This window comes from Nuphar pumila, chromosome 9, assembly GCF_984573655.1.
Source record: "Nuphar pumila chromosome 9, dmNupPumi1.hap1.1, whole genome shotgun sequence".
NCBI lineage: Eukaryota > Viridiplantae > Streptophyta > Magnoliopsida > Nymphaeales > Nymphaeaceae > Nuphar > Nuphar pumila.
The window spans coordinates 118744115-118767376 of record NC_143257.1 but is presented as its reverse complement, the minus strand read 5'-3'; the positions used below and the strand labels follow the sequence as shown (position 1 = coordinate 118767376).

General features: G+C 35.8%; 1 protein-coding gene across 2 annotated transcripts; it reads right to left on the bottom strand.

Moving 5' to 3' along the window:
- Positions 1-3615: 3615 nt before the first annotated feature.
- LOC149829058 (magnesium transporter MRS2-F-like) lies at positions 3616-15135 on the bottom strand. Of its 2 annotated transcripts, none has more exons than XM_090017261.1 (6): positions 14665-15135; positions 9167-9448; positions 8121-8249; positions 6808-6953; positions 5737-5881; positions 3616-3735 (listed from the first exon to the last, which is right to left on the bottom strand). In XM_090017261.1, the coding sequence occupies exons 1-6, from the start codon at positions 15025-15027 to the stop codon at positions 3715-3717; spliced, it is 1086 nt and encodes a 361-aa protein (XP_089873387.1). In that variant the 5' UTR covers positions 15028-15135; the 3' UTR covers positions 3616-3714. The 2 variants fall into 2 exon arrangements, with proteins under 2 accessions (XP_089873387.1, XP_089873386.1); XM_090017260.1 differs by lacking the exon at positions 3616-3735 and adding an exon at positions 4468-4847.
- Between the last annotated feature and the right edge of the window lie 8127 nt (positions 15136-23262).

The following is a 23262-nucleotide window of genomic DNA, read 5'->3' as shown; positions in this document are numbered from 1 at the left end:
TGTAATGTGAACATATGCCAAAACAGAATGTGTGTTTCAAAACAACAACAGTGTGCACAAAAAATTTCTCTATCTACATGCATACAAGGTCATTTAACTTGAGTTTATATGCATCCCTACTATCCATAGCAAGGATCCTCCATAGGAGGACGTAATATCATGGTGCAAGCATATAATAACTGTTTTTTTTTTACCATGAAATGTATTTTGTTTAGCATAAAAGAGAAATATATACCTGATTTTATTCCTTTTTCCATAGATCTCCATGGAGGTGCTGCATGGAATTCAATCTACATTACATTTCTCACTTGATTTCAAGATAGAGAACCCGTACCTTTGCGTGAATAAAAAAAAAAAAGAAAAATAATGGTAAAAGAGGGGCTGAATGGTTGGAGAATAAGGTCTTCCTTCTTTTTCCTCCTTCCTCTCTTTTCTCTCCTCCCCTCTCTCTCTCTCTCTCCTCTTTCTTTCTCTTTCCCCTTCTTTTTTCTTTTTCTTTTTTTTTTTATAAAAAGTGAGGGAGAGGGGGTGACGTCCCCCCCCCCCTCCAGCCCTTTTGTTGGAGAAGGAGAGTTTCTAAAAAGTGAAACTCCCTTCTCATGCTTTTCAATTTTTTTAAAAGATTCCTCTTGTTGACTTTTCTTCAACAATTTTCAATTCTTTTAAAACTTCTTCTTAATACTTCTTAAACCTTCTTAGGTAAGCAGAAAGACTCCTTTAAAAAGTCCTACTCGGCCCTAAAGTGAAATTCAGAATTAATATAATTTAATTAATTAATTATGAAATATTAATTAATTAAAAATTATCTAAATACTTCTAAAATAGCTAAATTAACCCAAAAAGCTTCTTAACCTTATTAAACCTTAAATTAAAGCTTTTCATTGAATTTAAAACCAGAAAAAATTTGTTGGGCTTAGATTTGGATCTAGATCCAGATCTAAAATCTAAACCCATACCAAAAACAAAAATGGATCAAGATCTGGATGAAATCTAGATTAAAAATAGGTCTTAAATAAGATTCAAATCCATAATAATTCAGATCATATGCATCAGTTCCAATCCGATCCAACTCTGGATCCAACCTAATCCAACTCTGAATCCATTTCAACAAACTGCTCAATTTTTGAAAAAACACGATTTTCGAGTCAACTGTAGCCTGAATTTAGAAAAACAAAATATCATTGTGCTCAGAATTATGAGACGCTTCTAACGACATATTAAACAAATATCAAATTCTAAATTTCATTGGAAAATAACCTGAATTTCACTTAAATTTTGCTTGAATTTAAAAGTCACAAATAAAATTCTTTATATCGCTTCGATTGGCTTGTTGCGACCTTGTTGATAAGAACCTAGGCTAAGCCTAGACTCAAAGACATTAGTCTAAAAACCAAGCCCCAAACAATTTTTCTTCTAAACTTAGCCAAATTTTTGAAAAATCATAATTTGGCTAAGTGTGAAAAGCACGATATTACATTTAGCTAACTGCCGCTAAAGCTCAGCTTTTTTACCCATAGATTTAGCAGCACTCAAGACTGCCGCTAAAAGTAAAAGCACTGCACAACAACACACAAGTGTCTGAAAATGTTCTAACACTTTACCTGTTTGAAGGTATGGGTTATATATATATATATAATGTGTGTGTGTCGAGAAACCCTCACTGAGAACCAGGTCACTTAACGAGCCTGCGGCGGCTGCCCCATGTGAGGTCACCAGCACCCAAAGGAGCCCACCAATTAAAGGCACCCAGATACCTGGGTGGGAAGGCTTAGGTACAATATGGAGCAACATGATAAGTTTATTCATACGTAGATCAGGAGGATTGTGTGGGTGAAAAATAATTAAATCTATCTAAATTCTGGACTAACCCTACCTCCACGTAGAAAACAACAGGTGTTACCTATTAATGGCAAATTTTGTGTCAAAAAAGCTCGTATCCAAAGCAAGTCATGTACGTCACAATGAGAGATCGGGTTTTAGTATGTAAAAATAATTGTCAAATCAATAATAACTCGATTTCTTTTACCTTTTTTCCTACTTAAACCAGCAGGAGCAGGAGCAGGAGTTAGCCATTATATTGTTAGCTATCGAGTATTTTAGAACCAAATCCGAAGCAGGTCTAAAACTTTGAAACAAGTTCTCAATTAGATCCGGACTCATATACGGACATATTTGAAAAGGGAATAGTGTTGGGCTTGGGTTAACCATATCCGAAAGCATTTTTGTCCTTTAGTGGCTGTTAGGATGCAAATGGATTGAACATGAACCGGATTGTTCTTGATCCTCACCAAAAACTAAATTTTGATTTGTACATCCAAATATGAGTGTGGATTTGAATAATATACAATGAGATAGGACGGATCTGGATTTAGAGCAAATATATGGCGATCAGAAATGGGAATGTAAATAACCAGATCCGGCACAAAATAGTTTCTTATAGAGTTTCAGAGAGTGAGACACAATTGGGTTCTGACCTGAACCTACGTCCACGGGAATTCTTTCGCTCTCTCCCAACGTGGATATATATATATATATATATAGTTAGTTAGTTAGTTAGTCCTCCTGAAGCACCTACTCCCACGGTCTCACCTTGTAGAAGCTTTAAATTTTCAAAAAAAATTAGCTGTTTTTGTTGATCAGACCCTATATATATGATCTACAATAATTATTTAGTGTAAAACAAGTTTTGGATCATGTGATTATGGCATACATGTAGTTTTTTTAAGATCTTCAAGAATCAACAGCTCACAATGAACCAAAATTTCATGACTTAAAGTCTTTTTTTTTGTCCAAAAAATTGGTTCGTTTTAAATAAACTATGTTGAGTACATCTATAAGGTTTGATTGAAAAGATGTAACCTACAACTATGATTTCTACTATGTAGGAGTACGTGCTCCTGGAGCACCGTAGCCTGTTTGAAAATGGATTTAGCAAAAGCTTATAACAGAGTTAGAGTGAAACTTTCTTGAACAATCATTAAGATGATTGGGATTCAATGAAACTTAAACCAGCAGGATTATGACATGTGTCACTGTCCTTTCCATCTCAATTATAGTTAATGGCTCAGCTGGGCAGGCATTAAGAAATGCAAGAGAATTGAGGCAAGGAGATCCAATTGCCCATTCTTGGTGGTTATGGAGAGATTAACACTAAAGAATGAAATTGATAGCTGCCACTTTTTCAGATGCATAATCTCCCTCCAACTACCAGTTTCCAAACGGAGCCTCTCTCTCTCTCTCTCTCTCTCTCTCTCTCTCTCTCTCTCTCTCTCTCTCTCTCTCTCTCTCTCTCTCTGTGATATGGAATACAGCTATAGGCTATAAAAATGGCAATAATACATATTTTAATATTATAAGGCATATTGGAAAAGAAGTCAAAACAATCAATACATTTTTTAATTTAGTATTTAGCAATGTCAGAACTATGGTTTTATCCAGCCAGTCAATGGATGGATCGATCCAGTGTTTGGCACATTTCTTATTATTCCTCAGGTTCTCCAAGTCAGATCAGTGCAGGTTCACACTTACTATCATCCATCCACATCCATACATACATCAAATCCCAGATCTGGTTAATCCTTTACATATAGGACTTGCTAAAAATGATCTGCTTTGGTTGGCTTTGCCTGTGTAGGGACAGATGCTGACCTGAATCCTGGTCCAAAAACAGGTCCCAGCTCAGAACTGACCTGTTTGAGGCCCTGGGCTTCATTCTCATGTAACATCTTTTGAGTTCTGGCCAAAACGGAAAGATTGTGTTGGTGTTATTCAAATCTGTCAAGCAACTGTAGAATGTTAAGGCAAAGAACTTGAGTTTTAATTTGAACGCCAGTTAGATGCTAGCTTCTTACACATTGTTCCTGTTTCATACGCAGCTAGAGTTAACTGTGTATTCCCAAATGTATCTGAATGAGGAAATCAAGTTTGCAAGTTTTTCTCAATCCTTAGGTTATCTTGAAAATTTTAAATTGCAAGTCATAGAACTTTAGGACTAAATAATAGATGGTCACCCAAATGTGCATGATTGAGTTGTGAAAGCTTTGGGATAGGCATCCTCCACTTAAACTGAACTGTTTCTGGTTAAAGAATCTCTTTTTAGTCTCTAGAAATGAAAACTGTTCTGATTCTGGATCAGAAAATACATTGGGGGTTCGGATCCAGGACAGCCAAAATTTGCAAAATCCCCTTCCTGAATCCAACCTGCTTGCAACCTTATCTAGAACAATTGGGAGATTTTCTAGAAGAAATACAGAGTTCTGCTTCTGATGGCAACATGCTATTGGGTGGTGGTCCTCTTACAGTGTCAAATCAATATATTCTAAGAAGGAATATTTGAATATCAATCTCAACCAGTTGTGAATGACTGAACTCTTTGTTTTCTCTGAATTTATGGAATATACAACATGAACAGAAAGGGTTTGTTCATGGGCCTGACTAAAGTATCTAAGATTTAAAACAAAAATAAGAATAGAAATAAATGAAAACAGAAGAATGCTTTTGAATTGTCTACTACAATACATATGTTTCAAATATCATCTGTGGCAGTCCAGCTGAACAATATACATTAGCTACCCTAGCAATCCTTTCTTTTTACCCCAGACCATGGCCATCAAGTATAAAACTACAGTAATACCTACAGTACCAAGAGTGGTTTGCATGAACTGGGTCATACCAGTATCAAAAAGACCGATATGGATATTAATGCTTAATGTGCCTGAAACACCTATAGCTGCACCTAATAACAAATTTGCTGTACTGATGATCACACCCATCTGCAATAGCTGATTTTGTTTGTCATCCAACATAATGTTGATGTAATCCTCGGTATCATCGACATATTCTCTCAACTTCATGAAAAAAATATAATCATTTCAGCAATTGTTAGATGTAAATATTTCCATTAACTAGCAAAACAGAATACGTTGATTAATAGTTGTGTAGAAAACAAACCAACAGTGGCCCCCTTGGGAGCAAATATGCATGGTTAAATGCCAGAAAACTTTGATGACATTAAAATAATAAGCAGACTGGTTATATATTTATATTTATATTTTCTTTAAAAATGCATTTTTACAATCCATGTTTGTGATAGAAATGTACCCAAAGCAAACCACAATAAGAAAAGATAGGAACAAAAAAAAAATCCCATTTTACATGAAGAATAGACAAGTATAGAGCTTCATAAACCTACAAATAACATTTTGTGTCCTCAGAGAATTCTCAGTTATATTTTAGTCATTACTTGACTAAAAGATTATATATATTAGTAGGATATTCTATTGTTTCTTGCATGGGAAGATCCCAATAACATGTGATTGTCTTCTATTGAAGCATACCATAAAGCTATAGCATTTACCACTGTTGCAGTCCATAAGAATCACCTAAAGATGTGTTTTTCTGTCTACATTTATAATTTATGACTCATTATGTTCAGCTGTAGTATTCTGAGAGCAATATATCTTTTGCCATTGGTGCACTCAGATCTTCACTTAGCTGAACTTTTCATGTGGCCTTACTTTTCTAGATTTTATATGTTTCACCATGAACAGTCAATGTCCCGACACAGCTATACCTTTTTAGGTTTCGTACATTGCTTACAGTTTAGGGCATTTATGTCTTTGCTCATGTTTAATATTTATATTACTTGATGATAAATAGCTAAGAAAACATTCAGGAAATAAATAGATAGACCAGTTAAAAAGATCATTTCCCATCACTAATAGATAGAGTCTCTACCGTTGATAATTTGTTCAAGGTTCCATCTATTTGCACGAAGTAAGCTTCAAAGAGCATCTCTAAATCTTCAATCTGAAATTTAGTAACACTTGAGATTTTGTTGACACTTTTCATCTTCTTGTTGATGCTATTAGGATCCTCATCCCTGCAATCACAAAGATAATAATGCAAAGCATATCATCCAACAAGTGAAAGACACTAATTTTGTAAGGGGAACTCTACTGAAGCCGTTTATAATGCTTTACCATCAGTGTTCCAAAAGCTCCCAGGAAACAGTAATATGATGCACCCTTCCACCTTTACTACAGGTAGCAATGAAATCATGGGAACAAATGGAGAATACAGAAAGAAACGCTAATGGCATGAAATGACACCTTTGTGTCTCCTTTTATTATTATATCTGTAAACAGTATTAGGGTCGTAATACTGCAGGTCCAGACAAAGTTTCCCTCAATGCAAAAAAACTGGAGAAATTTAAATGATATTACTAGCCTTACATATCCATATTAATAAAGTGTATATATCACTGTTTCTACCATGTGTTCTTAATCAGATTGGAGTTGGAAATCTTAAACTGCCCTATAGGTATTTTTGTGGCCCTTATCATGATTTAAGCATGCATCTAATTGTTTATTACAAAAGTATGGATTCTTGAATGAATGATAAGTCTATAACTAACGCTGGCAGGCATGAGTTCCCACTTTTATGCACATAGATATGCCAGAAGAGAAAAAAAACACATACACCTATACAAGAGTGACAAAGGAAAATTAGGAGTGGTTATGGTAAAATAAAAAGAACTACAAGCTAAAATTAATTACTTGAATAAAGCTTATGCATATAGATGGCATTCAATTTAAAGGAGATCCCGACAAATGAACATTTAAAAATGAACCTACATAAAAGCTAGTGCCTTTTTATATGTATCACATTTGAAGTCTAACTTGAGAAGAAAATTTAAAAGATAATTTATTCAATTCAAATATGAGATCTTTAAAAAAGACAATTCATTAATATGAGAAGATTTATCAACTGCACACATCAAATAGAAGCAACGCACTACAAACTTGCCTTTCATCATCTAGAGAACATGCGTCATTCTCTAAATCATCATTTGAGGAGATCTCACACACTTCAGGATGAAAAAGCTTATCAGTCAGATACATCTCAGCCATGTGTGTATCATCGTCCAGTAAATGCTCAAGCTCATCTCTAACCTAATTAAACATGAAAAGATTTCCATACATGCAATTAGTTGTCTCTTAGAGCAAAACAGAGAGGCACAAAATTTTGCAAAAAAAATGTCACAGAAGCTAGCAGCAATTTTTTGAGAATGAAATGTCAGTACTGTCTGAATAATTTACTATAAGATCTTTTGGTGTATTTCTTAATGGTACATTGAATACTACAATATTTTCTTTCATATCAAAAAAAGATGCTAAGACAAAATGAACTGATGAAAGAATGAAATATCAGTACTATCTAAATAGTTTACTATGAGAAAATGTGTTTCATTAGTTTCATTACAATCCAGAATTTAAGTAAAAAAAGGTTGAAGACTTTATATAGTGAAAATAACGCTGATGTACACGTGCTTTTTAGACATTATCAAGGAAGAATCAATTTCAGATAACTAAGGCTGCTTATGCATCTATGCTACTTGAAAAAGAACAAATTTTTTTCTTATCAAAAAAGAAAAAGAACTAATTTTTGAATTTAAATAGTTATCCATTTAATATTTATAAGATAGTAGTGAAAAGGTTAATTTGTGAACAAACCCCATGAAAGTGCTGAGATAAATATGACAGGGATTTTGACTCGAGGAAAGTAATTCAAGTGCCCTATGAATACCCAAACAGCCTTGAAGAATTCCTCCAGCAAGAATGATCTATTCACAAATACAATAAATTCTCACATTCAAAAGATGCTCACTATCAGCTAGACACTTCCAAAGGTTTAGGCATTCAATATTGCCAACATAGATTCTTCCAACAAAATCATCATATGGCAACAGAAATTAATGATCGACACGTTATCATTTTTCCCATAGTTTTATTTTATGAAGAAAGATCATAAGCCAATACATAGTTGCTGCTAGTGAAATCCTTCAACACCACAATACTTGCTGGTCATAGGAAACTGGTTCACTCACTGCCAGTTAGTATTTACAGTATAAGAAGAATGGTGTTTCAAAAAAATCCCTTTTCAAATTCTAAACAATTTACAATTTTTTACCTGAAATTTTAAGGCCCTAAAACTTTTCATTAATGGGGACTGTTAGAGAACCTAGTTAAAATTCTAATAAATGTGGTACTAATATTTTGTGTGCTCGTCTTGGCTTTATCTAAACTAGAGGCATGACTTTAAAATGAAATCAAGCTTACCTTATGCACACGTCCAGATATAGAAACTAAACGACTTTTAATCTGTCTAACTCGCTCCAGATTAAGCGTGCTGATTTTAGATGTCAGTTCATCCAATATTGGGTATGCTTCCTGCTCCAATGTGGAAGCCTGAAACACAAAAATAAATTGAGCACAGTCGACAGACATATACAGATAATTACGAAAATCAGAAAATAATTACCTGAAGTGCATATACCTAATCAGTTTGATTTAGACCGAGTGGATGAGTCATTATTTGTTTTTTATAGTAACTTGGTAAGTGCATATACCTAATCAGTTTCAAAATTAAAACCAAATAGTTGTGGTCTCAGTGCAACCAGTCATTGCAATCAAAATCCAAATGCATTTTTTTGTTTGAATTCCTTTTGGCTTGTACCAGGTTCAACTTTTGAGTGTTGGGTTATGTTAGGTTGGTCAACTTGAGTGAGCATAGGTTCAATGTAAAACATGAAATCTTTATAACAAATGCACATAGATTTATACAAAATAATTAATATTGCTTAAACCTTAAGCAACCTAAATTTTGTCTAAGAGGCAAGGTTCGGCACGAGTCCAAGGTTTTTTACATCACCTTTCTCCTATAGCTAAACTTTTTCAATAGTGTTTCTACCTCTACTTGGTTTTAAAAATCCCCTGTTTGCTAGACACAGATAATGGGTTTGATCCCAAAAACTTTCATTTTAAGTATAGTCAATTTAAACCAAGCGGATTGGCTTCATGGGCACTGTGAACCATGTCTGTCTAAAGGTAAAGATAGTTCAATCATATTAGCATACCTTCAACAATCAAAATAAGTAAAAGCTGCCTTAATGTTACCTTGTACTGATAAACTACCAAAAGGAACAGATGAACCGATCTTGCTAAGAAAAGATACAGGACTTAAAACATATAAATATACTTAGTTCCATAAGCTGATAAAAGATAAGTGGTAATCATATCATAGCATTTCAACTACATTTTCAAAGGGACCTGTAAACTTTTCTAGGAAAATACCAGGTTATCATAAGCAAGGTTAATAAACATACCTCAGATTCAAGGCACCTGCAAAGAGATTCAAGACAAACTTCTAGCACCCCGAACTCAAAAGGCAACATCTTAGAAATTCCATCTCTTGCCTTGTCCATCATGAGTCGATGGCTCTTCCACATCATACTGGCTATATCACCAGAAGTTTTGGAGGTTACCTGTAACCTTCTTGAGTTTCTTGCCCTAGGAAGACTGGTTAACATAGAGTCATCAACAGTTTTAGCAGATCCTAATGCCTCCTTGTCCATGAGGTCTATGTTTTCCTTAGTGCTCTCATTTCCCTGGAGAAAAAAATGCAATTCTTAAGACACCCAAATTATCAATTTGGAAAATGAGTCTCTATTATGCTGAAAACAAATTTACTAGTAAACTTACTGAAGAAAGAAAACTGGCATTCTTTGAATATAAAAATTCAGCTAAAACCGAACCCTTGATGCCATGCCAATTCTTTTGACACAATAGTTATCTTATGATCAAGTTTGTTCTTATGGAAATCGAATAACCCTACACAACCTTAACAACATTGCTGCAGGAATACACTCAAAGATTTACAGATACAGGATTTGCCTTGTTTGCCCACAAGGGCTCCACACATCTAGTTAGCTGGGTCAGCTTAAGGCATTCAAGTTGAAGGGTGTCACGAGTTTGATACCTGGGTGTACATCCCTTGCCTTGAAGGCCAAACTCAGCAAGCTCCATGGTAGGCAAGGGGGAGGGGCCGAGGGGTTTCAACCGCTCGGGGGTGGGTCGTACGGCAGAATGTCAATCTCTCCCAGGACCCACCACCTGAACCGGGGTTTCCCCTCAACAAGTATCAAAAAAAGATTTGTCGCATTCTTCAAGGAAATAAATCAACTCATGAATGTCATTCAGCAAAGAAACAAACATGGGATGTACTGATTTTAATGAAGTTACCAAGGAAGTGTGAGAAAAGTAAAGAAAAAAGGTGAGAAGGTAATGTTAAGATAGTGCTATAATTGCTATTCTTCCTTGATCTAGCACTCAATGACACAATTTCTGGCTGAACTTGATGCACAAGGGATCAAACTAAAGGTTTTAGGGTTCATCAATATAGTGATAGAGATTTTGCTGACACAAACAATGACTTGGATTGGATGTGGAATCACATGTGAATGCTAGAACAGCAGTTCATTAAAACAGAGGTGTCATCAATCAGATGCAATTAGCTCAAAACAGTTGGATCATATGACATAATACATCCAAATACTGGAAGGAAAAGGATAGGAGCAGCTGACTTCAATGGTTTTTTTAACTAGTGGATAAAGGTTATCAAGCACCGAAGTTCAGCTGCAGCTTCTACCAGAATTTTCTCAGCCGCTGCATTATCTTCGAAAGCTGGTGATATGAAATATTCATAGACTCTTGATCAGATCAAACATATGTTATTCCAACCAGATGCTTCAGAAATTGCAGCTTCTACTATTTTTCCTCCTACTTTTGCCCCTTTGTCAAGTAGTCACTCTTCTCTTGGCTATTGGGTAATAGACTAAGGCACTTCATATCACATGATAAGATATAAGTATGCTCTAGCTAATTGCAAAAATATTTCTTATTCAACTACTGCTGCAAATAGGAGAAATATGTTACGGACAAATGCTGGATGTTACTTCCACATCAAACCCAAATTGAAATCAAAATATCTTGGTACATTTAGGCTCTGTTTGGGAGAATTGCATTGGAATGGAAACACCATTCCAATGTCTTGCCAAAATATGATTTTGCCAACATGTGGTATTGAGGATGAAGCTACCGAAAACATCCTCTGTGAGTGGCATTGAAATCTGGTGTTGGGGCTGCCAATGTCATTCCCAATGCAGTGTTTTGGCAACACAACTGCTCCCAAACAGTCTGAGAGCATGAGAGCACTGAGGAAACCACAACATACCTACAATTCAGGACTCTCAAACAGTGCTTCATTGGAATACCGAATCAAAATATACAATCCTAATTTTCTTACAACTTGAATCGTGGTGGTACGTATTACTACTGGTGCTGACTTGTGTTTGGATTAGCTGCACTTTGGATCAGTGTTGTCAGTATCGTACGATCTAAGTCACATGGGTGCGGGTGCGGGTGCGGGTGCGGGTGCGGGTGCGGGGATTCGGCACTTCCAAAAAACCCGGGTGCGGGGGTGCGGCAAAAAAAACAATTTAAAATATATATATATATATATATATATATATATATATATATATATATATATATATATATATATATATATATATGTTCTGTTCCGGGCAAGGCCTAATCAATACCACCACCAGCTACGCTCACGTCACTTTCTAGCAAAATAATTAACTGGCCGGGCACGGCCTTGACCTTACCTGCCCGCCCTTTCCCCTCTAACCCACAAACCTCATTTCACCACATCAAGTGCTCACGTCATTTTTTTTATTGTAATGGTTATAAAGAAGATCAAACCAAGACCCATTAGTTTAATTTAAGTAGAATATCATTGTATCTCCTTGGTCAGGATGTAATTACTAGAGCTTTAAAATCACCAGTCAATATCTTATTAGTTTTGACCTCTGTTTCCGTGACCGTACCGCCTCCAGCCATCTTTTCTACCTTTACATTTTTAGATTTCTTTATGGCATATAATAAGATATTTGGAGATTTTGTGTTTTGCGCTTTTTCCTTCTGGAAGTGGAGGTGAGACTAGTTGGGGGCAATCAGTTAGTGCATCATGTGAAGGAACTTTGGTTAGAGTCCCCAACCCTGGTTGGGTGCAACACTCGAGACATGTAAAGGGTTAGTGTGATGTGATTTGAAGTAATAAGGGGCAGCAGCGTTAGCTTTACTAATTTGTCCCAAAGGCCGAATGTTGGAAGCATGGGAAGCAGCGAAGGATGAAAGGGGGAGATTGGTTGCGCATCAGAGACCGGGGCAGTAGTAGTGCAGGCACAGCAGCAGCCTTGGCCTTGAATGATTCCCTTTAGGTTGGTGGCTTCAGAGGGGAGTTGTTTTCTGTTTGTGGTCTGGTTTGCTGACTTTTGATAAAAAGAAAAAGCAAGGTTTTTTTGTGTATTTTCCTTAAGAAAAAAGTAGTATTTTTCTTCTTTTTTTGGTGGTTTTAATGGTGGTGGGTGGTGGTGTTCTTTTTTTTGTGGTGTTCGTGTTGGTGTTGATGGTGGTGGTTTTGAGGACGGGGAGAGAGGAGTTGGTGGTGAAGAGAGGGAAGGTATTAGTCCGGCGCCTCAAAAGTTGTCTCGCACCGATGCGTTCCCCTTTAGGATGCCTCCCTTCTCCCGTTGTGACAACAGCCCCACCTTTTATAACAGTGAGGGCAGGTCGAGTGATTTATACGATGTCCCCGGTGGTGCAGTTGCAGCAGGAGCTACTGCAACAAGGACTCTGCAACCTTTTCCTATTGCCTTCAAATCCCCAGGTATCAACTCTAAAACAACACCCCTTCCAAAACACCCTTTGCATTTTTCCGGCACCTCTGATTTGTCCAAAGAATCACCCTTGTACCATTTCATAGGGCAAAATTAAAAAAAAAAATCAAAAAAATGTATCAAAATGACCCTGGGTGCGTTGACCGCACCCAGGGTCGGGTTGACCGCACCGGGTGCCGCACCCGCATCGCGTCGCATCGACGCGGGTGCGGTACCTGTCTGGCCGAATCCCTGTGATATAGTGTACGATATGATACGTCGCATTGCAATATTGCTGGTCCATGCGATACAATATGCCCCCTGAATCTTTAATGTGATACGATACGATATTCAGTTATTTTGAATTTTATTTTTATTTTTGTATTATGTGATTGTTATAATTTATTTACTCAAAACCTTTTTCTTTTGTTTGTTATCTAATTTGTCTCTTTAATAGTAAGTAAACCTTTTGTTTTTGTTAGTTAGTATGTTATGATATCATTTCACATGTTATAATAGTACATGTGTATGTTTAATTGTTCATAATGCTTAAATTTGATTTTTTTTTATTTTATTCTAGATTTTTTATTTTTTAGAAATTTTTTATTTTTAGAAATTTTTTATTTTTTGTGTATTTTTTATTTTTTGTAATTTTTAAAATAGGATTTTTTTCTCGTGTCTTATGATATGATAAGATACACCCGTATCGCTAGCCCTTCCGATATGGGTTCGGATACGATAATTACAACATTGTTTTGGATTCCGCAATTAGAATTCCAACATGGATAACCACATGTTCAGGATTGACTTGTCACCAGGAATTTGTTTTCCAAAATCACAAGAAAATTTGCTCAATTGTATGGCTTAAACTCTGATTCAATAGGCTGCAGTTAAAACTCATGGACTTTGGATTATAAAAAAGAAAAAAACAAAAGAGAGGAAGATTGCCAAAAAAAATGACGCACAAATTCAAACAGATATCCGATTCTGTGATTCAATGGCCAAGGAATTGAAACTGCAATGGACTACAAAATCAAAGTATAGCACAAACTGGTTAAAATACAGTCACAAATATTGTTCTTGGGAAAATCTCATCATCTAAAAGACAATGAAATCTCAAAAAATTTTGTTTTCTCAAGAAAATCTCAAAAAAATATGGATATATATAAACATATAAAATATATAAAACATGATTAAAAATATAAATAATAAAAAATACCAGAAAATGTTTTATCAAGTTAATTTCACAAACAAAAACATGATATTTAAAATAAGTGATTCTTTTATCACATTTTTTGGTATTATACCAGCCTTTGAAAAAGTTCACATTGTTTTTTTCTCAGAAAGTATCGGTGTATATGAAAAATATACATTTTTTTATGATGAGGAACCCTCACCGAATGAAAAATATAATATATATATATATATATGAATAAAGTTATGAATAATATAAAAACACCCCAAAAAAATCTGTTGTTATAGTATGTCACAATGAAAACATGGCATTTTCAAGATGGGTGATTTTTTGAAAATATAGCATTTTCTGTATAAAAAATATCATGAAATTGTCAAAATGTTGGCAATATGTGTGACAGTGGTTAAGATAACGATCATGAACATGCTTCCCCACATAGTCACACATATCGCATGTTTTTTCGGAAAACTGGCAAGTACATCGCAAGATATTCAAAAACTGATACAATCCTTTAAAAAGTATTGCTGTTATTATCACAATATTTATATTGTTATATATTTTTTATATCTTTAATGTCTGCTCTTGTATTTTCAAATTTTATATATACTGATATTTTCCTGCGATTTTCCCTAAAAACAATCTTTTTTAATTTATCGTAAGATTTTCCTTTGCAGAGAAAATCCCTATAACAAGATTTGTGTCTATGCTTCCCCACTACTATTTGTTCTATTGAATAATGATAACGAGCATGGTCCCCTGTTGCTACTTACTTACAGTTCTACGACATGTTTTCTATTCCACTTTCTAGTTCAAAACTGAAATCTACGCTACTCCATAAAGAGAGCTAATCACTCGAGAAGGGAAATTAGAGGCGGTAGGGAAGAAAAGGGGGAACAGAAATCACCTCTGAAGGCGGCGAGAAATGCATGCTCAAGACGCGGGATTGAAGATCTTGAACGAAGGGAGCAACCAGAGGATCCCTGGAATTGAGCAGCAGGACCTCTGTCGCAGTGACGACGGCCTTGATGTGCTCGAGGTTGACGACGATGGCCCTGTCCCTGGCGAGGATCCGCGACGGGCACGCGAGCAAGGGGTCGAGGATCCGAAGGTCGCGCGCGGAGAGGCCGGTGCGGCGCTTGACCAGGTGCTTCCCGAGCTCTTCGAGCCTCGACCTCCCCGACGAGTCTATCACAAGCCACACCCTGATTACGGCGCCCCTCCTCTTTGTGGAAGCGTCCGCCGCCGGGGCGGCCTTGGCGCTCCCCATCTTCGTCTCCGATTCTTTATGCGAATGTCGGAGCCTGAAGATCTTCTGATCCTGCTGCTGTTTCTTAATGCCATGTCTGAAAATTGATTCCCCAGGCGATTAACGCACCTGTTAGAACCGAGGTAGTATTTTATAGTCATGGTACGATCTGAAGTTTAGGGATCTCAGGTCAAGAAGGCGAGCGTAAGCAAGACAGAAACCCAGGACCAAGATTTACCACAGAAAAGGCGACGACCGGAGATCTCTCGTTTGAGTAGGCACCGCGCCAGACCCAACCTTGGATTGCGAGTTCAATGGATTTAAACACGCCCTAAAACGCAGGAAGAGGTGTTCAGAGGTCAACCCTCCGATTCTCCGAATACATCGCGTGGGCTTCTTCAAGTTCAACTGCGTATCATAGCATCATAAACAGTTTGTTGCTTTTGATGGTTCTTGGCTCACTGGGGAAGGCGGGAGTCGGGGGAAAGGAACGATAAACTCCCTCCAGTAAAAAAAAAAAATAATGATTTTGAAAAGGTTCCTTCTTCCCTGGAAAAGGATAGAGACGATGAGTCCTTGCTCAGCTACTACGTCACCTTGACGCTGAAAACACATGGATCCATCTTTTCAATGAACGTAGTTGATGGGACTGTCAACTAAGGATGGCCTCAAGCAGGGATGGCAGTGAACCAGGGGTAACAGGCCCCACCTCGCCCTGTTTGGACTGAGAATTGAGGACATGAAACGAGGTTGGAAGCAGGAATGGAGGTTAAAATCAAAACCCTTTGGGGAATGGAGGTGGGGATGGGCTTAAACTTTCCCCCACTCCACCCCCATCCCCACCTTGCCTCCATCCCCAATCCTTCTTTAAGGATGGCAATGGACTGAGGGGGAAACAGGCCTCGCCCGCCTCACTCAGTTTGGATCGAAAATGAAAGACATGAAGCGGGGATAGAAGCAGGAATGAAAGTTAAAATCAAAACCCTTGCAAAGATGGAGGGCAGGATTTTGAGACGGGACGGGAGTGAAGGCCTTGTTCCCCATCCCAGCCCCAATCAATGGCATCCCTACTGTCAACAGGGACTTGAAAAACTATCCTTTGTCAATTCCAACAAACTTGTCATAATTGTCAAAGAATTGAGAGAATTGAGTGCACGTAGAAGATGGGCATCATTGTGGCAGTTGAAAACTACCACCTCCTTATACAGCATGTTTGAAAGTAAGAAAATTAATTTTGTAGGAAAACAAAAATTTACTTATGAAAAGTTTTGATATGAAAACTTTTTCAAATGAAAATTTTCAATTCTTTGTAGCACATAGAAAAACGGGCTGAAAGTGTCAAAAGTCATTAGGGTGCTGTGTGGTTGAAAAATTAAAATTAAAATTAAAAAGAAAAATCTTTTGATAAGAAAAATTCCTCCACTGCTCCTTTATGTGTAGGAAGTTTTTTATAAAAAATCTAAGTGTTTAGAAAAACTTTTTTTTTAATTTTCTCTCTTTTGGGATTAATGGAAATTTTGCAAATATTTTTTCCATACTTTCACTTTTCCTAATATTTTTCTGCTTCCTTGGTTTGGGAAAATGAAAGTGCAGGGGAGGAAGATGAAGATAGAGGAAGCCAACAAAGTGGCAGCCTATGGAATGTGATGCTTTGAGGGTGAGGGGTTTCCCTAATAAAAAGAAAAATCTTTTGATAAGAAAAATTCTTCCACTGCTCCCCTTATGTGTAGGGAGTTTTCTTATAAAGAATCTAAGTGTTTAGAAAAAAAAATGAAAATTCTCTCTTTTGGGATTAATGGAAAATTTACAAATATTTTTTCCATACTTTAACTTTTCCTAATGTTTTTCTGCTTCCAAACATGCTCATAGTGGTTATTGGTTTGGGAAAATCGATTCAAGAGCTCTTTGCAATGATGCCCTCAGATGTCTTGTCTTGCTTTCTCCCAAACAAACTTCGATGTTGGGTATTGTCAATCTCTAACGCTATGCTCCCAATCATAGCCCATTTGAGTTGGCTGTGAGATATATATGAAGGGGTTACCAATCAGCACATTACCTATTATATGATAACATAAGCAAAAATGTCATATAATCCATATGCATTTTAACTATGAAATTAACTTCTAATCTTCGTTATACAATTTCAATAAAAATATGAGTCGTGAAATGTCTTTTTAAAATCCATGAGTCTGATTTCAAGATACCAAGCAAAGTATAAGACTCCAATTTGCCCAGATGTATTCACGTGGGCATGTTGAGAAACTTATTCTTTCCAACATGTAATAAATGCATAGTTATCGAGTATAAGCTGGAAATGTAAACCATTCATATTTGAGCAGGATATAGCATTATTTAAATCCAATTGAGATATTGGTTAATTATAGTCGAATGAAAAAAAAAGAGTAAAATCGAATCCAACTAATTACATGTATTTGTATATGCATGTCAATCAAATTCATGTAAAAAAAATCTAATGAATTTGCATTTGATTATTAATTAGAATAAGTTTGCTTTACATCAAAGACGAAATTGGGTCAAATATCATATAACATTTGATTTCCAGACACCCGTATAGACTTACAACTATTGATACACCCAAAAATTTGGGATTTCTTTTTTAAATGATATTGAAAACAATGGAAGAAGCAAGGCTTGTGAAAATTGATTTAAGAGAGTATTCTCCACAGAACTAACTCAGAGTATTTCATTCACAAGACAATTCATTTATACATAACTCAGTTACAAAACAACAAAATACATAACATGTAGAAGTCTCAAAACACACAAGTCCCAAGACTAGAAGGATCCATGATCCAGCTCCAGAGATACTCAATCCATACATCCATCGCCACCACATGATGCTTACCCGTGGGTACCTAAAAGAGGAAAATATTTCAACTCTTTTAACAGGTACAAAAGATCATATATTAACACATTCAAAATAGAAATGAATAAAGAGATTTCAGTTTGCATAATCACGTATAAAAATTAGATCTTCAACACACTTTTGTAACAAGAAAGAGCTACAGAATTTTAGTTTGTTTAATAGTTACAAAAGTCAGAAGTATAAACATTCTTGCAACAAAAAACAATATATATTTGTATTATGATTTTCAATAACAACAAAAATATATTTTATTCTTAAAACTTAATTTGAGCAAAGACACAAGCAAAAGCACATGGTTCAGTTAAAAATTTTATGAAAAACATGAGTGCAGATCAAAAGAGCATCTACACTAGTCCAACCAACCAATTCACAATTGCTTCGGGCTGGTTTCACCAAAACCCAAGCCAAGCAGTCTGCAATCGCACATAAATTCACCATATCGATTGCTTAATCTACTTAGGAGTCATCTGATCAAGTTTACACAAACCTTGACCCAATTTGCCCCATTTTTTATGTAAAATAACATATCAAATTAGTGGCATTTAGTTGGATCCAATATTCACTTTGTTATGTAGTGAATTTTCACCATGTCAAATGGTAGAAAACACATTAATACCACTAAAATGAAAAACAAGGTTTGGTGTGATTAGCAGGTTCGTGAAGAGGTTGGATTCAGTTTTGATGTGGATATTAGTTAATCCCAGCTAATCAAATGTTGTTGTGATGAAAAAAACGTGTGCAGTTTAAATTTTATTAGTTATATAAACAACTAAAATATGCTTTTAATATATATTTAAATTCAGATCTCAAATGGTCTTAGATTTGGATTCCCATTCAAGCTACAATACAATGACATAAATATACGTGTATGTGATTTATGTACGATACATAAATTCATAAATTTTGCAAATAAATAGGACATTACTGCACGCACACATACACACACATCTGTGTTTGACATTTTATACGTAGTATTAAACAATATTTGTTTATATTTATAAATATAAAATATAATAAACAAACACTTTCATTGGTAATAACTTCAACATACATGTTTAATTGTGATAATTATCATTACAAAAAAAAATCTAGCACATCTATTAAGATAATGACAAGTTATTTTATTTATAATTTTGAATGTTTATAATTTTTTATTATAAATTCCTATCACGTTATGAATTTTGTAGTACAAGGGTATTTTTATAACAATCATCTTATCTTATGTGGCATTCATTTTTAAAAGTCAAAGGTGGCATTATGGTAATTTACATTGAGAAGAATAAGATTGCAATTTCCTCTCTATCACTTTAAGATTTTGATGTTTCTTTTTTTATTTGACATATTTCAAATTTTGATATATTTCAAAATCACTTATATAATCATATTACAAAAAATGACAACTCATAAAATCATGCATAAAACTAGCTTCTTTCATACAATTCTTTCTATGTGAAGGATCTAGCACATCTATCAACATGTGTTTTCATGCATTGACTACATCCACAAATTGGCGTATGACACATTCTCTAATACTTCATGAAAAATGTCTCATGTTCGGCTATCTAGTGATATATAATAAAACTTCAAAGCAATTTAAATTGGATTACTAACAATATATATTTATATATTTACCGTATATATATAAATGGATTTATACATGGTTTGATAACCAACTTTAAACCAAATTCTTGACATTTCTAGTGATACAATAATTTCAAAGTTATTACAACATATGTTTTACCTATGTGAATCAGAAGGTGAGAGGAAAAAATAACACATTTAAAATTATTCATAAAATTCTCTTTTTTTAGTAAAATTAATCTAATCTTTCAGACCAAAATCCTATTATAGTCCTTAATCCTTACTAGAGATAGCGAGCGAAACCTAATTTAGTTAATTTTCATTGTTACACTATAGAGTTTGTTTGGATTTATAATTTTAACTTAATGTTTTGATCCATCTTACAATAGATTGCAACTGATTTTAGTTTATATTTATTGCCTATATCTTTATTTTATATTATACATTTATGTATATTTCATCTATGACCAATTTAATTTATTGTAACTCCTAAACTTCTTCTGTAATACAAGTTATATCCGACGGAAAATATTTTTACTTGTCAAGAACACCCTTATTATTTGTAGCAAAGTTTTGCTTTAAATATTGCATGTTAATTACAAATGACAACTTGTAACTGAAATTTAAGTGCAGTCTTATGATAAATAATTTTAAATAGGTGGTTACAACGATTTTAAAATTTCATGATCCATATCCTTGGGTAAGGTGGGCGACGCAAATCATCTAGTTCTTGGTGCTTTGAATTGTTTATAAAAGTTGTTCAAAAAGCCATATAGTGATGGATATCATTTGCTTCTTCAAATTATATGAAGTGTTTTTTTTAAAAATTAATTGTTCTAGTGCATTGACTCATTATATACTCATTATGAAACAAAACTGTATCATTTTGATTTGTAGATTTGATGATTATCGGTTTCATTGGCAATTGTCTACTTCCGAACACCATGTATAGTTTTGGTTTGAGTTCATTGTATGTAAACAAAATTATGTTATTATGGTGATGCTGAAGAAACTGTGTCTCATAGGAGGCTTTTATATATCAGTTGTATACATTGCCATGGTTATATAACATTTCATTATGGTTGTGTGTTCATAACAATATGTACAAAAGTTTAATTGTGCGTTTATAACGATATCTACAAAGGTTTATACTTCATAAATTTTGTGGTAGATATTATTTGTTCGTATACTTAGGAACCAAAATAGTTTATTCATGTAGATATATTTTATATGGTTGTAAGTAGTTCTTTGCATGCATATGGTATTATCCCTGTTGATACTGTGAACTTAGTGAAGTAAAATGTTAATTTTGTTTTTTGTTATTGTCATTTTGATTCTTTAGGCACATTCAACCTCTGTTGTCCTAAACTTCAGCAATAATTGTACACAACATTTTAACACCTTACTTAGATGGCATTGATAGCAAATTACCTGGCCTTTTGCCGGTAATATATGCTAACACCATTACAATTTTCAAATATAAGTTTATTTGTTCATGAATTTCTTGCAATAGTCATATATATTGATTGAATGTGATTTTGGATCATTTAATGTATCAATTTCAAAATGGAGGTTTTGTTGTCACCTGATGGACTATAGTTGGAGACAAATGACCCAACAGTAAGCTACATGCTTCAAGTATGCATTACTTCATCTCATTTTTCATATGATTTTTTAAAATCTTAGCATCATACTTTATGTTGCTTTAAATATTTATTCTACTACGTTTGATTTTATTTATAATGTATAAATAAATAGAGTTTATACGTAGTTAGATATATAACCAAAACCAAATTTTTTACATTTTCAGTGACAAGATATCTTCATCGTTGTTTTATCATATACTTCTTACTTATATGGATCATAAGGTGAGAGGAAAAAAGGTGTAACGCCCCGGATTTCCAAAACAAAGCTAAGTTAAAATTTTCATGAATTTCTTTTTATTTTTCTTTTGCAGCGGAATTTAGAAAGCTTTTAGCAGCGAAATAAGACGATAATGAGTCGTCGGTTTTAGAAAACTCCGAGCACATTGCAGGTATGTGGCCAAGCAACTCATTGACCACCAAAGTGTTCCATTTTATCGAAAACATATGTTTATTACAACACTACTGCTTAGGAAAGCAGTGTAGGTTCAATAAAATGAAGCAGTACAACTCCGTCTAGAGAAACCCTGGAACTCGATGCCGCCTTGCTCCGCATATCGCCACGCAGGTTCAACACCTGAAATCCCCATAAAACGGGGTCAGAACCACTGATGGTCTGGTAAGTAAGCAAACACCTATCTATTCAACTCAAGTAAATGCATAGACCACTCAGGGTCGCAGTTCGTAATACGACGCTCAAGCCTCCATGACTTAGCGTATATCGCAAAAGCCTCATCAGGGCTATGAGTTGAACATCCACGCAAGTCGTCATGACTTCGCATAAGCCTCTTCAGGGTTGTGAGTTAGAATAACCTCTTAAGTCTTTACGACTTAGCCTTGACTTCCTCAGAGTCACGAATGGATGTCTAGCTCAAGCCTTTATGCTTGGCACATCCGTATCCTACGAATCTAAGGACAGCTCTCCGAGCTTCTCTTAGTCGTACGGATATCAATGGGGTTCTTTCCCAATCGGTTCAGTAGTATACCGACCATGACACCTTCACAAAGGTTATGCAGGACTGACTCAACAACGTCATCCACTCATACATTCAAAGTAGCGTTGTACCTAAGCTAATGCTTTGTTTCGATAATTGTACCTCCCCCTGGGCTTAGGGGACTCATATCTGGGCGACAACGTGACGATCTGGGGGTTGATTATTCTATGTATTTTAGATACCCTAGAGGCCTGTTGACCCCATCCCCCTAGTAGGACGGTACAGCATACCGGAAGAGATCTTTACTAGGTATCCGAATGCATTCTGCTACTGCAGTAGTTGGGTTCAATCCTTAGATATTTAAGGATAACACGACCTCCATACCTCTGAGTGACGAAGGCCATCAATGAACTCTATCAGGTTCGGGTGAAATATATGTCACTCAAGGCTGCGCCATCACCGTCTTCCTCGGTGAGAAATTCTGAAAGGGGCCTGCCGGTCTTACAATTACTTGACGAACATTGCATGCCTATAGGGCAGCCTTTGAGAAGTATGTACCCGACCCCAATCAACCACACAATTTTCACCATGGAACAAAGGTTTTATTCATATGCATGCTTAACTCTGCTCTCGGCACTTCGGCCTTGACGAGCACTTCACCTCTTTCGGTGGAAACAACACACTCCGGCTCAGCGGCCCTTACGAGTCTGGTTGTCTGATAATTCTCAATGAGCATGCACATGACTCGATCTCTACAGATCGGCTACTCGGCGTATTTTTACGCAACGAGCTCAGGACCTCGTCAAGGTGCCACCACTACTTTGGCGCAACGGCTCTTACAAGTATGGTGCCCTTGCAGGTGCTAGGGAGATGAGTCATTCTGACATCGTTCCAACAAAGGACATCATTGTGCCACTTAACTGGTTCTGGCAGCTCTTCTGTCAACCATTCTGTCAACACCTTCTCTGCTCTACCGACAGTGGTGCGACGAACCTTTCTACATCGTAGAAGGTGTTCCATAACTGGGTAGCACTTCTGCTACGTTCTTTCTGAGCCATTCTTAGCTTCTTCAGGAATTTCAGCAGCACTTCCTATTTTTTACGGAGAAAGCGTGCGTTTCTTTTATCCATTTCAGCGGCATCTCCCCTCTTTGGTGGAAAATCGCTACGCTTAACTCGGGAAATGGATGTGCACCGTTGTGCGTACTTTG

Bases quoted from the DNA above. Each gene is read 5' to 3' on its own strand.
- LOC149829058 (XM_090017260.1), bottom strand. From the start codon at position 15,027: ATGGGGAGCGCCAAGGCCGCCCCGGCGGCGGACGCTTCCACAAAGAGG. The intron at 8,250-9,166 runs GTATGTTTATTA...TTTGTGTTTCAG, and splicing joins GCAGGTGCCTTGAATCTGAG to GCTTCCACATTGGAGCAGGA. The intron at 5,882-6,807 runs GCAAGTTTGTAG...TTGTGATTGCAG, and splicing joins TGTTCTCTAGATGATGAAAG to GGATGAGGATCCTAATAGCA.